The sequence below is a fragment of the Lipotes vexillifer genome, unplaced genomic scaffold, assembly GCF_000442215.2.
Source record: "Lipotes vexillifer unplaced genomic scaffold, Lipotes_vexillifer_v1.1 scaffold161, whole genome shotgun sequence".
NCBI classification, from domain to species: domain Eukaryota; kingdom Metazoa; phylum Chordata; class Mammalia; order Artiodactyla; family Lipotidae; genus Lipotes; species Lipotes vexillifer.
In genome coordinates, this window is record NW_006779016.1 from 823,634 (window position 1) to 839,598 (window position 15,965).

The window sequence follows — 15,965 nt, forward strand, 5'->3', positions numbered from 1 at the left end:
TTTCCCTCAGAGAATCCAAGCAGATCTGCTTCAGTCCTGAAGCTGATATTCCTGACTCCAGTTGTCCTCAGGCTCCCAGAGGACATTCTGGATCATTTCCAGAATCCTACTGATCATTTTCAGATTCTCTTAGGGATCATGCTTGTAGGACTTCACCAGAGCAGATACAATCCAGTTTGAAATATAGGCTGAAGCCAATTCAGAAGTAGTTTAAATATGACTGAAAAGGAATATTCCCTATCCTCCATCCCCACCACAATAACCTGAACATAAAACTATTACCTGCAGGGCAGAGACTGCCTAGAAACTCACTGTCTTCCAGTCTGTCAATAAACTGAGGGAGCAAAGCTCACTTGGAACTTCTCTAAGCAAAGGATGCATTATTAGAGGCAACAGATTACTGACTCTCTAGTTAGGGAGGAAAACTCTCAGCCCTTTTCTCATACTAACACATTTAATTCTCACAGCAATCTTTAAAGTGGTAACTATTGTTATACCATTTTATAGATGAGAAAACTAAAAGACAACAAGTTTATACAGGTAGTAAGTGGCAGAGCCAGGATTTAATCTTAGACAATCTAGTTCTAGCATTTATGCTGCTAATTACCATTCTTTTCTTCCTGGGAAGGAGAGACTGAGTTGATTGAGGGGCCAAGTGTTACAAGGATAGATATTCAGGGTGTTTTGTGCATGCATGTGCACGCACGTGTGTGTGTGTGTGTGTGTGTGTGTGTGTGTGTATAAAATTACATGATCCAGTTTGAATCTCTGATGATATTTTTAATCATGTTACTAACACTGTATGCTTAAAACTGCAAATAAACTTATGGCACTGTTATTGAATAGCATTCGTTTATCTTTCTGGCAGGTGACTTAATGATAATACCAAGTTCTGAATTGAGGATACAAATTTGTAAGTGTATTATTGACTTTTATCATGCAGAACCACCAAAGAAGCATATTACAGGTAAAGTTTTCAATAGTCTTTCAGTAATAACTTATGTCTTTATAAAACAGAACAGTCTTTCTCATTTCTCTTTGAACTTGGAAAGACAGAGTGGGATCATAAATGCAACACATCGGGCTTCCCTGGTGACGCAGTGGTTAAGAATCCACCTGCCAATACAGGGGATATGGGTTCGAGCCCTGATCTGGAAAGATCCCAGATCTAGGCCACAACTACTGAGCCTGCACTCTAGAGCCCATGCTCTGCAACAAGAGAAGCCAGGACAATGAGAAGCCCACGCACTGCAACGAAGAGTAGCCCCCGCTCACCACAACTAGAGAAGCCCGCGTGCAGCAGTGAAGACCCAATGCAGCCAAAAATAAAAATAAATAAATAAATAATTTAAAAATAAATAAATGCAACACATCAAAACAGGTCTTTTGGTAGTCTCAAACTCTTCAGTCATTTTAAACAAAAAAATTTATGTATTTTTTTCAACTTTAGATTTTTATTCTGATGCTAAATATAACAGAATTTTTAAAGTCACACCCAAGTTAGTTTAATTATAATTATTACTATTAATGTTATTTAATACTGTTGATAATATTATTTTCTAACATTTATAATTATTCATAATATCTGTCCCACCCAACTAGATGTTAAATTCCTAATGCTAATAACATTCTCTACCATGTTTGGAAAAAGAGTTCTGCATGTTACAGCTAAGGGATCATAATATATAATGATAAAATGAGTCACACTGAAATGGGTGGTATCAAGATAGAGGGCACTTGCAATGTAGAGGATATAATGTTACTTAGGACATACTTCCTACTTTCATAGTTTCTGTAATTCATAATCAATCTAGGAAAGGAGAGAAGATATAAAATACATTTTTAAGTTATATGTTCCTTTAAATGGGTGGCAATAGGACTGGTAGAAAAGAAAGCTAACTTATGAATAGGGAAAAATGGGAGGACATCTGAAGTAGAGAAATGAGTAAAGAAATTATTAACTGTCAGATTTGAGCTATTGATGAGATAAACAGGAGGAAGTGTTTGGTAGATAGTAGACATTGGATACTAAAAGCAGAGACCAGAAATACAGGCTTGGAATTCACCCAAATAGAGATGAAAATTGAAACCATCAGGGTGCTTGAGTTTTCCAGAAGATAAAGCATGTAAGCAGCAAGGGACCAAGAACAGCAACATGGAGAGTGCCCATATTGAGATCTGGGGAAAAACAAAACAAAACAAAAAACAATCCAAAGAAACTGGCAATGAAGGAAGGTTCAGAGAGGAGGAGGAAAAGCTAAAGACTGCCATGTCTTGTGTGCCAGTGAATGAAATGTTTGATGAAGGAAGTAGTGGTCTCAGTGTCAAATACTGTAGAGGCTTCTGTAATTGAGGAATGAAAACGCCAACTGATGTGATATCTGAAAAGTTGTAGTTCATTTTTGGCAGATCTATTGCCATAAAGTGGTCAGGGCAGATACAGGACTAAAGAATGAGAGGATTGTGAGAACAGAGGCAGTGAATGCAGACTTATATATTAAAATCAGTTGGAGAAGAAAAAGAAGGAAGATGGAGAACAATTCAACTGGTAGCAAAATCAAAGAATATATTTGGTTTTGTTATTATAATTTTTAGGATAGGGAAAAATGAAGTTTTCTGCTACAGGCAGAGGAATAAGAAGCTAGTACATGGAAAATTGGAGGGTGAAATTCCCAAAGAAGGCATGAGAGGATGGAATTAAGAGCACAAGCTTAGGGTTAACCTAGGCAATATATACACAGTCTTTTTAAAATAGAAAGGGAGACAAATGATGTATAAGATATGACAGAGGAGTTAAGGTGCAGAGAAGTGAGGTTGATCTTAATTTGACCAGGCTCTGAAAATTGGGAATCTTAGGCAATGCTCTCACTAGCTGTCACACAGTTGGTTTCAGGTGATGGGCATGGCTGGATAGTTGGGACCACAGCTGAAAAGTCCTCAGTAGAGCAATTGTAAGAGACATAGCCCTGGAGACAGGAATCAGGTCCATGAGCCTTAATATTACTATATCCTTCTGTAGAAATGTAAACTCAATATATAAAGATACAGTAAGTATAAAGTACATTTTGGTCCATGCATATGACAGGCTATTATGCAAATAAAATCATGAGTTGGGAAAATATAGAATGAGAAAAGGCTTACAATAAAATCTTTAGTGGCTGCAGTTGAATGTAAAATTCTGCATATAGTATGTTGTTAGTTATATGCATACGTTAAAAATATCAGTAAGAAATATACCAGATTTACAATAATCTGTAACATAGTAGCTGCTTAATAGATATCTATTGATCAAAAAAACCAAAAGAAATATACCAGAATGTTAAGGTTGTTCTCTCTGGATGGTGAAATTATGCAACTTGTGGTTTTCTCTTTATATTTTTTAAATGCCTAAAGTGAGTAGCTAGGGCCTTACCATAGAGAACCCATCACCGGAGTGGACAGGGCCTTGTCCAGGGTTAAAGATCAAATTCAGAAAGACAAGACAAACTGACAGATATCTCAGAACTATGACAAAGTTAAAGAATCTAGTTGGTCTCAAAAGTCAAGAAGTCAGGGAGGTAGATAAGTATATCACTAAGAGAAAAACTAGCTGCATCTCACATGAGCAGGTACCCTCTGCTGTGTATTTAATCTCTCTAGTTGAATGTAGTTGGTCAGGTACCTGTTCAGCTGTATCAAAGGAGAGGTGGTGTTTCTCACAGGTGCTACAGCAGAAGGAAATTATTATAAGACATGTCGCCAAGAATCAAACTTCCCTAAGATACCATTATATTCACTAGCATTTATCAGAACAGCATTATATTTTCACCTCTTATTTCATCACCAAATTACGTAATTATGGTCCCTTGAAAGCACTAAAGTAATGTATTGACTTGAATAGTGAAAACATTTAATATTTGTAATCATGCCATTTTCCTTTATGGAAAGGTATATCTAGAGAAAAGAAATATTGTTCTTTTTTAGAATTTAAGATATGACTCCAACTCTGCAGTCCTATTTCAAATGCTACACCAGGGATCAGCAAACTGTGGACCCTAGGCCAAAATTGGCCCTCTGTAAATAAACTTTTATTGGAACACAGCCATGCCCATTTATTTTTGTATGGTTTATGCCTGCTTTCATGCTATGGTAGCAGAGTTGAGTATTTGAGAGAGAAATCTTATAACCTGCAAAGCCTAAAATACTGATACCTGGCCTCTTATAGAAGTTTGCCAATCCCTGTGCTATACCATTTTAACATGCCATACGCTTTTTTAAAGTTTTTGTTGTTGCTGTTGTTTAATGTTTACTCATTCTTTTGTTTAATGTAGATGATTACTATGTGAAATAACTGACATATTTATTCACTAATTGTTGTTAGGTTACCAGCAGGCTAGTTCATCATATAAGATTAAAATGGCTGAAGTTGGAGGATTGGCAAAAACAATGGTCCAGTCATTGGTGGTGTTTGAAAATCAACTTGTTGAGAAACTTTGGGTACTTAAAACTCTACAACATCTCTCAGCTTCTGGTTTGTATATTATTGTACATATTTGAACACTTCATTCTCAACTATTTGTGTTTTTATCTAGTAATGTCAAGACTGTACAGCATAAATAATTTTAAAATTTATTTTCAGAAGTTAATTGTACTTTAATGGTGAAAGCACAAGCAGCCAGTGGAATCTGTGCTCACCTCAATGACCCAGATCCCTCTGGACAGCTTCTATTTCGTTCATCCGAAATACTTTGGAACTTATTGGAAAAATCTTCAAAAGAAGAAATCATACAACAGCTTAGTAACTTGGAATGTTTGCTGTAAGTATATGTGGTTAGATAGGAATTTTTAACCTTAAAACGATAGCCAGTGACATAACTAAAATTTTTTTTTTAATTTATGTTCAGTTAGGCTTTTGATTCATGTAATGGCTATGTTTTAGGACATTTTTTTGTACCATGGTATAAATGCATCTGCACAATAACAAGTCTTTTTTTTTTTCCTATGTGGAAGGCTTTTAAAGTAGCTTGTTAACAAAACTAAATTATGTCCTTGAGTATGTATAAAGTAAAATTAGATATTTAAAAGAACTATTTCATTTGTTCATTCAGTAAACCTACTTTTGAGTACTTACTGTCTTCCAGATACTACAGTAAGCATTAGCAATAAAATATGAGTGAGCCTTTGAGTTACTTATTCATATATTCATCAAATAATTATTATCTGCTCTGTGCCAAGTTCAGTACTAGGCTGTGGAAATACAACTGAAAACAATACAGAAATGGTCTCTGCTTTCATGGCACTTGCATTATGTTAAGAGAGAGAGACAAATAAATAGGCAACTAAAAGAGAGCATACTAAATGTTATGAAAGATTACTGCAAGGTCCTTCATGTTCTCCTGAAGATGGTGGATCAGCACAGTTTTGTCTGCAAGCACCTGAACCCCCAACCCAACTGATTTAAACTGAATAGGAAATTTTATGGTCTCATGTAACTACAAAGTCAAGGATAAAACTGGTTTCATGTGCAGCTGTATTCAAGGCTCAGCAAATATCAGGACTTGGGCCCTCTTCATCCCCCAGCACTATTTTCCACTGTGTTGGCTTTAGTCTCAAGATCCATATGGTAAGACCTACAAAGTCTAGCTTCACATAATCACAACCCCAAACCAAGCAGAAGATAAGATTTGCTATTCCAAAAGCTCAAATAAAATCCTTCTAATTGAGTCCCTGTTGACCCTTAGTGGTCTGGTGTTGGCCATATGCCCATTTTAGAGTGAGTTACAGTGACAGAAAGAAGGAATGCTCTAACTCTCTTCCTTTTAGTTGAAGGCAGCTTTACAAGACCAAAAGTGGGTAAAGAGTGAATGCCTAAATAAAAACAAGGGTACTATTATCACAAGAAGGGCAAGTGGCTCCTAGAAGATAAAGCAACAAATGCCCATTGTACAGGGAACCTGACCCAGACTTGGAGAGTTAATCAGCACTTCCTAATAAACCCTAATCTGGTATCTGAATGATAAATGTGACTTAGCAACACAAGAGTTCTGCATGCAGAGAGCATCCTAGACAGGGGAACAGAAGTGAAAGAAGAATTTAGCAAAATCAAAAAAATTGAAAGAAATTCAATATAGTGAGAGCAAAAGGTACAGGGTAGAATAGTGACAGATGAAGCTAACAATGTTAGCAGGGACTGTAACATGAAAGGCCTGATAAGCCTTGGTAGGGAGGTAGGACTTTATCCTAAGAACAAAGAAAAGCCTTTAAGTATCAGTAATTTTAAAAAGGAAAATGATGTGATTGAATCTTTATTTTAGAGCAGTCACTTTGACCACCAGGTATAGATTGGACTGAGGGATTCTTACCTAGTCCCTCAGAGAACTAGAGGCAGATTTGTATAGAAAAGATTAGAAATATTTTGAAATGAGTAGTAAAATGTAAAAAGGGAGATTTTTGTTGGTAGACACTTAGGTGGTATTTCCATAGAAATATGGCTTTAAAGATATGACTTCACTTTTTAGGGCTTTGAAGAAAGTATTTAAAAATCTGTTTACAAGAGGTCTTAGTCATTATGATCGTCAGCTTAGAAATGACATATTAGTGATCACAACAATTATATCTCAAAATCCTGGAGCACCAATGATTGTAAGTATGAATCAAATTGCATTTTAATTCTAACTGTGGAAGTGGTGGGTGTGGGGGGAGGAGGGAGTCCTGAACTCTGTTGTAACATTTATGTACTTTGTTGTAATGCCAAGTTATATTGTAATGTCATTATGGTCACCAGTATACTTGCACTCTGCCAGTTATTCTTTGCATCCCTTTGGAAGGTTGAGATCCTCCTCATGTATTATAATTTACTCACAAATATAATTTACTCAGCTGGGCATAAGACCTAAATAGACATTTCTCCAAAGAAGACAAATGGCCAATAGGCACATGAAAACATCCTCCTCATTGCTAATTATTAGAGAAATGCAAATCAAAACTACAATGAGGTACCACCTCACACTGGTCAGAATGGCCATCATTAAAAAGTCTACAGAAAAACAGGGACTTCCCTGGTGGTCCAGTGTGTAAGGCTTCGTGCTTCCAATACAGGGGGCCCAGATTCAATTCCTGGTCGGGGGTCGGGGAACTAGATCCTGCATGCATGCCATGATGAACAGTTCGCATGCCACAACAAAGAGGTCTGCATGTCACAACTAAAAAGATCCCACATGCTGCAACTGAAGATCCAGCATGCCCCAGTGAAGATCCCATGTGCTGCAATTAAGACCCGGCGCAGCCAAAATAAATAAATATATTTTTTTAAAAGTCTACAAAAAACAAATGCTGGAGGGGGTGTGGAGAAAAGGGAACCCTCCTACACTGTTGGTGGGAATGTAAATTGGTGCAGCCACTATGGAAAACAGTATGGAGGTTCCTCAAAAAACTAAAAATAGAGTTGCCATATGCTCCAGCAATCCCTCTTCTGGGCACATATCAGATGAAGCTATAACTTGAAAAGATACATGCACCCCTGTGTTCATAGCAGCACTATTTACAATAGCCAAGACATCAACAGATGAATGAGTAAAGAAGATGTGGTGTATATATATACAATGGAATACTACTCAGCCATAAAAAAGAATGAAATAATGCCATTTGCAGCAACATGGATGGACCTAGAGAATATCATACTAAGTCACACAGAGAAAGACAAATACCATATGATATCACTTATATGTGGAATCTAAACACAAATGAACATATCTATGAAACAGAAACAGACTCACAGATATAGAGAACAGACTTGTGGTTGCCAAGGGGGGGGGAGGGAAGGATTGGGAGTTTGGGATTAGCAGATGCAAACTATTATATCTAGGATGGATAAACAGCAAGGTCCTACTGTATAGCACAGGGAACTATATTCAGTATCTTATGATAAACCATAATGGAAAAGAATATGAAAAAGAATATATATATGTATAACTGAATCACTTTGCTGTACAGCAGAAATTAACACAACATTGTAAATCAACTAGACTTCAATAAAATTTTTAAAAAACCAAACAGTCATGGAATTTATACTGTGCAAATGGGGAAAACGTCCTACATAGCTTCCTAGTCAAGGTTGCAATGTGTAGGTGGGCCTATGTTTCTGTGGAAGCCCCTGGTCAGTCAGTAAATTCTCATTAGCATCCTTGCAAACATTCAGGTGAATTCCATGAATGTGAGTCAATAGGAATAACATCTTCACATTTTAAAGAAGCCATATGGATCTTAAAGTAGTAGGAATATATAGTTGCAAACTCAAAAGCCCAAGGTTTTTCCGTATAAATTCTCCCTAATGTCCGAAGTCCAACTAGGATATCTCTGTCAGGAATGAGTTCCCTCATGCTGAAATGTTTTCTGGTCATTCTTCAGGGATTTTCATGTTAAATAGGAATTGTTTGTTGTCTCTTGACCAAACCTTTGACATATTTGAGAGTGGTTGGGGTCAGGGTGGGGAGCCAGGGGGTGTTTAAGAAGAAAAGCTGTTGAAAATAACTGTTTTCTTTCCTTCTTTCGTCCCTTGAAAGTATAGATAATGAATTACATAAGTTACTTCTAGCAGTACGTTTTGGGTTCTTACCAAATTTTAAACAGTATCTTGTAAAATATTCATAGAATAATGTAATATATTTTTTAGAACCTACAGAAGTAAGTTTAATATTAAATAAATTACAAGTTTATCTGGCTATATGCTTTTATTTTCTTTCTTTCATCCCTTATTATTAGTGCTTTATGAACTCAAATGAATGACAAGGAGAGTCTGATAAAAAAATACCTACATATTAAGTAAATATGGGCATCTGTAACTTAATTTCCATATAATTAATTCATCCTTCTGTTTATTTTGTGTATTTATATTAGGAGTGTGGCTTTACCAGGGATTTGATATTATTTGCAACCTTTAATGAAGGTAAAAACCATAAAACTTTCAACTTATAATCATCTTAATGAGTCATACATCATTTCAGCTTTTATTTTACTCTGCCTTTTATTTCCCCTCTCACAGTTAAAAGCCAAAATCCTTTGGTAAAAGGTCTTAAGTTTTCTAATTCCTATGAAGATTTTGAGTTGAAGAAATTGCTTTTCAATATAATTGTGACCTTTTGTAAAGATTTATCTACTATACAGGTAAAAAGTAATCAAAATTAAAATTAAAATTATCTCACTTTGTAATATAACTTTTTAAAAGCCACGGCTGCAAATCTTTCATCAGCCCATATATTTACCATAGGAGGTAACAAACTCATATTCACTGGAATTTCACTTTTTCAAAATTTCTCTTATCTATTAATGAACAGTGAATTTACCTAAATTTAAACCACACAAACCAAGGAAAAGCAGGAAAACCGTGGAGATTTATTTATATATTTAGAGCTCCTGAATAAGAGAACATAAACTGAAAGAAAATCCATATAGGCCCACCCAGCCTAGTAGTTGACCATGGTAATGAGGGATGATTTAATGCTGGAGGAAATTGATCATCTCTATGCTGCCCATCCCAAACTGTATGAACCTGCTTTTTCTCCACACAAATCTAACCTCCTTATGTACATATTTTTATTACCCATGAATTATCTTAATACTTTATATCCTACATAAAGCATGGTGTAATTGGAAGAGCACTGGAAATGAATTTCACTTCTGTCTTATTGCCTACTAGCTGTATGGCCTTGGCAAAGTCACCTAAACTTTCTGAGGCTCAGTTGCTCCTTCTGTTGTGAGACTGAGATAAAGGCTTTGTAAACTATAAAGCAACAGAAAAAAATATACTGCTTACTAACAATTCTGTTAGTTTAGTTATTACTGCATTAATTGAAATTTCATTTTAGTCTTAAAACTCTTTCAAGTTCCAAGCGAGGATTCATTCTATCAATTTCATTAGTGATAATATAAATGTGGTATAATATGGTGGTTAAGGCTTTAGTCAGGTGGAATCCAGTGCTGTCGCTTTCTAGCAATGTGATCTTGAATACATAGTTTAGCGTCTCTAAATTCCAGTTATCTCAACTTCAAAGTGAGGAAAACACCTATCTCATAGAATTATTATGAGGATTAAAAGAGCTAAAAATTTTTTTTGGTAATGCCACTTTGAAGAATATACTAAGAAATGCTCAGAAAAAAACTGTCTTTACAGTTATAACTTTTATTCATATCAAAAATGTACACTCCATAGAAGCTAAATGTATTTTCTGAAATGCAATATAGAAAATCATTCAATAGAATATGGTTTATTATTATAGTGGAGTATTATATAACTATTAAAATGACAGATACAAAGATAATAAAATTTACACTATAGTTTATAAAACAATTTTATTTGACAACAATGTCAAATGGCACAAAGACTGATAAGCTTCTTAAAGCACTATGTGAGCAATGGAATTAACTAATTTTTTTTCTGTCATATGTTTGTGTTTGTGGCTCAGTAATGGTTGTGATAATAAATACGTGTACTGTTATTTGCAGTTCACAGAGTATTTCAAAAAAATTATCTACTTACTACTTAGAACAGTGCTAGAACTAATTGTTATTCTTGTTTTCTCAGTTCTAAATCTTGTGCTCTTTCCATGTGGAATAGTAGAAAATTTAGAAAAATTCATAGATTTATTGTGAAAAAATCTTTGTAGAATAATGCCAGATGAAAAGAAAATTGAATAGAATATAGCACATGGTGTGTTACTATCTTGTGAACCATAAATATATATCAATCAGAATCAGCTATAATATTAACTTGATTGTCATATTATAATAGCTTTGCATTTTTGTTTTATTTTTATTGACATCATGGATTCAGTACAGTTTTAAAATTCTTGGCGTGTAATTAACTATGGCTTGTGACCTGACTGGTATTCACTGGATAGAGTATTTGTATAAGTTCTGTTGCCTATGCTTAAAAATAGCCATAGTCTATTATCATAACTTCAGACAAAACTGATTTCTTAAAGTATATATACAATTGAGTCTCTGAAATGTTTCCTTTAAGAAACAAAAGTAAGGAAGACAGAAATTACCACCAGTTTATTTGCTCTAAATTTTCGACTCCTGTGGTTTTATCATAAGCGGGAGGTAAACTGCATATATAAGCAGCATAGATTAAAAAAACTAATACTTATTTTATATTATTGTCAGCCATGGAGTGTATATCCCAGAAAGGGGGATCATAGTGAACTGTTGTTATTAGTGAGTTTGGTTTTGGGTTTTTTAATTTTTTAATTTTTGGTACTTAACATAGCTTGGAATCTTTAGGAAGAAAGTATTTTGAAATGATCATCAATAACACATCAAATTGGAAATCTTTTATTAAATTTTCTTATATTAAATAAAATTGTTTTAATTATGTTTCTAACATAGTACTTTTTGCCCTTTCTCATAGCTATTAATTGATGGCAAAGTTATTTTGGCTTTGTTTACCTATGTTAAAAAGCCTGAGAAACACAAAATAGTTGAATGGTCTGCAGCACAGTATGAAGAATTACAACTGCACGCAATTGCCACTTTGTCATCAGTGGCTCCTTTTTTAATAGACGAGTACATGTTGTATCAGGGAAATGCTCACATCCTTGCATTTTTAGAATGGTGTGACAGTGAAGGTAAGTGGCCTTTCAGATTCCTGTCAAAATTCTAATCTACATATTTCAACTGAATGGTGGTGTAGAAAAAGAAATACAATTAAAAGGAGAACTAACAATGTAGATCTGGCCTTCTGTGATCTTAATGTGTTTAAATGGTGTTTTAAGGAAAAAAGCCTGAGATTTCATTAATAGTCAGACATTAGTAAATGTTAGCATAGTAGATGCATACCTTTCAGTAAAATAAATCATTCATATAAACTGATTTAAATTTTTATATTATTAGGCCTATCCAATAATTATACTGTCCTGTAATATTTTAATTAATCATTCAACAAATATTTATTGAATGCCTATTAGTAACCATATATTGTTTTAGCTACTAACGAAACATTTATGTTCAAAATAAATGAAGTCCATACCTTCATGGAGCTTCAGATCTAGATCTCTAGCCACATGTAGTCTGCCAAGTTAGCAGAGCCCTAATTTGTATGAATATTTCATTTCAATTCTCATAATTCTTAGAAGGGAAATAAATACATTCTTTTTTTAAAAAAATTATAAGTAAGATACTGTATTCTTCTCTGGTAGTAACTTTGCTCTGGAAATAATTTTGTATGGTACATTTTCATTAGATCAAGAATAGCACTCATCGGGGCTTCCCTGGTAGCGCAGTGGTTGAGAATCCGCCTGCCAATGCAGGGGACATGGGTTTGTGCCCCGGTCTGGGAAGATCCCACATGCCACAGAGTGGCTGGGCCCATGAGCCACGGCCGCTGAGCCTGCACGTCCAGAGCCTGTGCTCCGCAACGGGAGAGGCCACAACAGTGAGAGGCCCACGTACAGCAAAAAAAAAAAAAAAAAAAAGAATAGCACTCATCCATGAGGAAGAAAAAATTATAGCTTATTTTTATTCTCTAGTTTTTAATATGCTGAGTTACTAAATTTAGTCATGTTAAATTACTGTGCATTAAATAAAACAATTCTCCTGTCTCTTCTTTATATTATTTATGTTTACAGAAGTCTATAAGGCAAAAAAAAGGAAATGCTGCCTAACAAGAAGAAGCCTGATAGCTAACAGTTATTGAGTACCTACTATGTGATAGGCCTTAACCCCCTCAGCAGTATTAAACCATTTAGGCTTCACAACAAATCTAGGAGTTATAGATTCTATTATTAGCCCTGTTGGTCAGTGGGTAGAACTCAGTCAGAGAAGTTAAATAACTTGTTCCTTGCCACATAGTAAGTGATTTAATACAGGCAGTCTAGCTCCAGAATCCACATTTCTAAACCTATACACACTACTGAGAACAGTATTTTGAACTTTTTTTTTAGCATTAAACAAAAAGCTACTTCTAAAAGAACCTTTCAAAGAAAGCATATTATAACGAAGAAAGAGAACTTGCCTTGTTATTTATCAAGACTGACCATAAAGCTATAGTAATTAAAATTGTATGGTACTTGACCAGGCATAGACCAGTGGAATGGAATATATGGGAGGTTGGCATCATCAGAGATGATATTGCCAATCAATGAGAGAAGGATGGTTCTCAGGCAGTTGGCCCTCCGTGTGAAAAAATAAAAATTAGATCCTTTCAACTTGTATAAAAAAGTCAGTTGCAAAATGAATTAAAGCCCTAAATGCAAAAAGTTATTTTTTTTAATTTTTTTTTTTTTTTGCAGTACGCGGGCCTCTCACTGTTGTGGCCTCTCCCGTTGCGGAGCACAGGCTCCGGACGCGCAGGCCCAGCGGCCATGGCTCACGGGCCCAGCCGCTCCGCGGCATGTGGGATCCTCCCGGACCGGGACACGAACCTGTGTCCCCTGCATCGGCAGGCGGACTCTCAACCACTGCACCACCAGGGAAGCCCAGGAACAGACTTTTTAAATACAGAAGAGCTTAACTATAAAAAAGATTATTAAAGATTATTAAATATATTAAGTACTGTAAAACAGAAATATCTGTATGACAAAATCTGAATAAGATAACAATCTATAAATTGAGGGAAGACATTTACTCGCCACTCTGACTGATAAACGATTAGAATTCAGGTTCATAAAGAACTCCTACATATCAAAAAGAAAGTAACTCAGTAGAGAAGTAGGCAAACAATAGAGATTGCCAAGAAAATTCTTCAAAATTTTTGGAGAAAATCTCAAATTTTCAAAAAAAATTAAAAGACACTCAACTCCACTGGTAATCAGAGAAATGTAATTGTTCTGCAAATTAAGATAACAATGAACTACCATTTCACATTTAATAGATTGGGAAAAATCTATTTCTTATACATTGTATCCATATAACCACTTTGGGGAACAATTTGGAAACTTTAATAAAATTCCATGTGGGTATATGATTCTGGTGTCACAGGCAAAACACTTCTCAGTGGGAACAAGAGGACATGAACTAGAATGTTCATTGTAGCAATTTGTACTAGTGAATGGATAAACTGTTATTTATAAACTGGATGTGGAAAGCAGTTAAAACTGAGTGATCTAGATCTACTTGTAACAATGTGAATAATTTTAAAAATACAACGTTGAGTAATAGAAACAAGTTACAGAAGATACATACAATAATGATACATTTGAGTAAAATTTAAAAACACATATTTTTGTACTGGAAATAGAAAGAGGAGGGGGATGGAATCATATTTACTTCTCTAAAAAAAACCCAAAAAATCCCTAAAGTATGACAAAATTTTAACATCTCTTTAAACTTATATAGATATAAAAGATGTCTAATCTAAATTTCTTGATGTAAAGTAACTATTAATATTTCTCTACAGATTCCTTCTTTAGTCATGGGAACAGTTTTCATGGTACAGGTGGCCGTGGAAACAAGTTTGCCCAGATGCGTTACAGTTTAAGACTCTTGAGAGCCATGGTCTACCTTGAGCATGAGACCATAAACAAGGATCTTTGTGAAAAGAGAGCAATTCAGCAACTGATAGGTAAAAACATAACATGTTTGTGTCCTGATGAAAGTAGAATGTTTATAAATTAGAACTTTTGTTTGAAATGTTTTTCTACACATTTATTTTGTCCTATAGCTGACAAACTCCTGAATATTTTCTTGATTTTTGTTTCATACTGTTGCTATAAATTAGTTTGTCTTTACTGAAACATCATGATCACTTATCCTTTAAACATTTGTTTACTTAATTCAGATACCGTTTCACTTAGGATTATCTTTATCTTTTTTTTTTTAATAGGCTAGTGTTATATTTCACTCTTCTAGGAGTAAGATCACCACTTTTTGGCGAGGCCTTTTGGAGTCATTTTAAAAGAGGATAACATTACATTTTCCAGTGCATTTGACATTACCAGAACACTGGTACACTGGTGTATACAGAAATGTACATAGGTTTTCTGATGTGAAATATCAGGATATCCTTAATTTTCAGCTTAAAGAGTTGACTGTGCTAAGTCACTTTATCTCCAACATACATACATGTGAGCTCAGTGTAAAATTCAGAACCCTTAAGCAAAAGCTTTCTACCTTTTGTTATTTAAAACATAAATAGTTCTCTGGCCCTAATCTTTCCTGACTTTGAGAAGTAAGAGCTATTTTGTCATATCCATGTTCAGTGACTGCCTTATGAGAAGGTGATATAATTTGCTGGATGTCAATTAATTACAAATGCTTACTCAAAAACTCTTCTACCTGTTCAGTGCCTGCTCTTCCATCATTAGTGGATTGGGGTGGGGCCCTCTAATAATAACACTAGTAAGCAAAATGAGGATATTGAAAAGGGGGCTAGGCAAAAACATTCACTTTCTTGATGAGTTTACTGGGGGATGACCAAACCTGAAAGTAGATTTTATCACTTCTGTGCACATTTCATGATACAGAACTCAGTGTGAAGGCCCCAGCCTAACTGGATGAATACAATTCTCCATATATCCAAGAAGAAGTCTTAATCTTACCTGGGTAGCAAGTGGGGAAGGGAAAGCAAATAGCAAGGGTTCTTTTCTTCTCAGGACCTTTCCCTTTAACTTGAAAGAAGCTGATCTTTATTATGTGAGTTCCTAGGAGCAGGAACCTTCTCTTACAGAGTCTAACAGAGGCTCTATAGTAGTAATAAGCTCAACAAATAGTAATTGCACTGTAAATGTAAATGTTTATACACCTGTTGTGTAGGCACTGGTGTCATAAACATGTATAGAACAGAACTCTCAGGACCTTGCCTTAATGAAAACAAAAGGAAAGATGTATGTCATAGAAAGATAGCATGCATTACCCTGCACTGTTAGTAAGGCACCTAGTGAGTAATACAGAGAGTAGATGCCACAGGGTAGTTTTCAATGCTGGGCAATCTTAACAAGAATCTTTATGAGTTAGGGTGTGAGGGTAAGGCTGGTTTCAAGAGGAAAGAAGAG

General features: G+C 35.1%; 1 protein-coding gene across 2 annotated transcripts in view; it reads left to right on the forward strand.

The window, feature by feature from the left end:
• Positions 1-15,965, forward strand: part of CFAP69 (cilia and flagella associated protein 69) — a 69,605-nt gene that overhangs the window by 26,418 nt on the left and 27,222 nt on the right. Inside the window, exons 6-13 of one of the 2 annotated variants that reach the window (XM_007452052.1) lie at positions 869-967; positions 4,361-4,510; positions 4,619-4,796; positions 6,498-6,621; positions 8,875-8,923; positions 9,020-9,141; positions 11,387-11,603; positions 14,372-14,536. In XM_007452052.1, the coding sequence (XP_007452114.1) occupies positions 869-967; positions 4,361-4,510; positions 4,619-4,796; positions 6,498-6,621; positions 8,875-8,923; positions 9,020-9,141; positions 11,387-11,603; positions 14,372-14,536 (1,104 nt within the window). The remainder of the gene's footprint in view (positions 1-868; positions 968-4,360; positions 4,511-4,618; positions 4,797-6,497; positions 6,622-8,874; positions 8,924-9,019; positions 9,142-11,386; positions 11,604-14,371; positions 14,537-15,965) is intronic. The other variant, XM_007452053.1, reaches the window with a different exon arrangement.